Raw genomic sequence first — 1,623 nt, 5'->3', positions numbered from 1 at the left:
AATATCTCAATTGGTATAACTTAATGCTTGTGGGGCTCATCAATAAAAATGGCCCACATTCACACATCTTATTCTAATGGTCGTCTCTACCGTTCGCTATCATGCACTGCCACAAAACATAATAATTTTTGGGTTTCTTGCAGAGATTTTGTGGACAAAAGTATATCTTGAAAGACTACACAAATCATAAGGGTAAAAAAGCATCCTAGGCATGTTTCAGCCATTAAAGGAGAATAGCTGTAAGGCAATGGGCTCCCACTCTAGGGCAGGTAGGGCAGGTAAGGACCCCTTTATGTGGGGTTACATTTCAAGGCCTATAAAAATACCTCACTACTCCTTATTTTCCCATCGGCTTCTTCTTAGTCTCATCTATTCCCTTAAACATAAGTTGGCATCTTTGTTTTGTTTTTCTGATAATGGGCTCCCTCGTAAAATTTTCACTAGTGTTTGCAACATTGGTGTCTTTCAATCTTATTGTGTGTAATGTGGAGGCTTCGAGAGTGGCCAGATTCTTTAACAAAGATCCCGCCTTGAACAATCCCAATGAGAGAGAAACCGCTGGTTACTTAGATCCCAAAGAGTATTTCCCAACTGGTACTGAGAACTCATACAATAACTACTACGAGTCTGCTGAAGGAAGGCGCAACGGTTTTGGAAACGGTGCGGGTGAAAGTGGCGGTTACAGAGAGGGCGTCAATGGCTACGGAAGGGCTGCGGAGTTCACTACTGAAAACGGCGGCGCTGCGGGCTTCGGCAATGGCGGCGGTTACGGTTCCGGCGAGTGGCGCGGTTCCAACGGTGGCGGCGGTTACGAACAGGGCGCGGAATATGTTTCCGGTTACGGAAACGGTTACAACGGTAACGGCAATGGCAACGGTAACGGCAATGGCAACGGTAACGGCTACGGATCTGAATCCGGCGCCCGCTACGGCAACGGAAATGGGAACGGCAACGGCAACGGGAACGGGGAATATATTCCGAACAACACTTACAGACAGAACCCTTGAACTCCATATATATATTCTTTCAGTCTCCATGTTTTCTGTCTTGTTTGTGCAGGTGCTGGGTATCTTAGGTAATAAAGATATGTGTTTGTTCTAGTCAAGTAGAATTCGCATTGTTCTAAAGTTTGGGATTTAAGATTTAGGGTTTCGAAAAAAATTGAGATTTTGAAGGCTGCCGGTGCCGGGCCTTGTTGAGACGCAATGTACTTGAAAGTGGATTTGTTATTGAATCTGTGTCAATTGTATAGAACTCGAAGTTGTTACTAAGTAACTAATTGTCTAAAGATTTATGTGAGTTGATACATCATGCTTAATTTGTTCTTATTTCCTACTACGATCTTATGTCAAAGGTTTTTTGTTCGTTATGATAAATCTGCGTGGAATTTACTCACGCTTGACTGATCTTTTAAAAGGATTGCGAAGTGTATATATATACACATTTGAAATCTCTTTAAATAAATGGCCGAATGAGCAAACATTCACTTCATCATTAGGATCGTATTCCGCATTTGTATTTTGGTAAAAGGGAGGTAATTATTTAGGGGAGAGGATCCAGTAGTTGTGCACCCTAACTTCGTGCTTCTCAAAATCCTATGTGGAAATTTCGAATCACTCTCAT

The 1,623-nt window shown here is 42.5% G+C and overlaps 1 protein-coding gene across 1 annotated transcript; it reads left to right on the top strand.

Moving 5' to 3' along the window:
- Window positions 1-345: 345 nt before the first annotated feature.
- On the top strand, window positions 346-1,306 carry LOC149569374 (uncharacterized). The gene has a single exon (XM_089822099.1). The coding sequence runs from the start codon at window positions 417-419 to the stop codon at window positions 1,005-1,007; it is 591 nt and encodes a 196-aa protein (XP_089678225.1). The 5' UTR covers window positions 346-416; the 3' UTR covers window positions 1,008-1,306.
- The last annotated feature ends 317 nt before the right edge of the window (window positions 1,307-1,623 follow it).

The sequence above is a fragment of the Cupressus sempervirens genome, chromosome 3, assembly GCF_028749045.1.
Source record: "Cupressus sempervirens isolate cs-2001-9-10 chromosome 3, ASM2874904v1, whole genome shotgun sequence".
NCBI classification, from domain to species: domain Eukaryota; kingdom Viridiplantae; phylum Streptophyta; class Pinopsida; order Cupressales; family Cupressaceae; genus Cupressus; species Cupressus sempervirens.
Note: the sequence above shows the minus strand (reverse complement) of the source record. Positions and strands in the feature narration are given on the sequence as shown.

Coding starts and splice junctions, on each gene's coding strand:
- LOC149569374 (XM_089822099.1), top strand. CDS start 417: ATGGGCTCCCTCGTAAAATTTTCACTAGTGTTTGCAACATTGGTGTCT.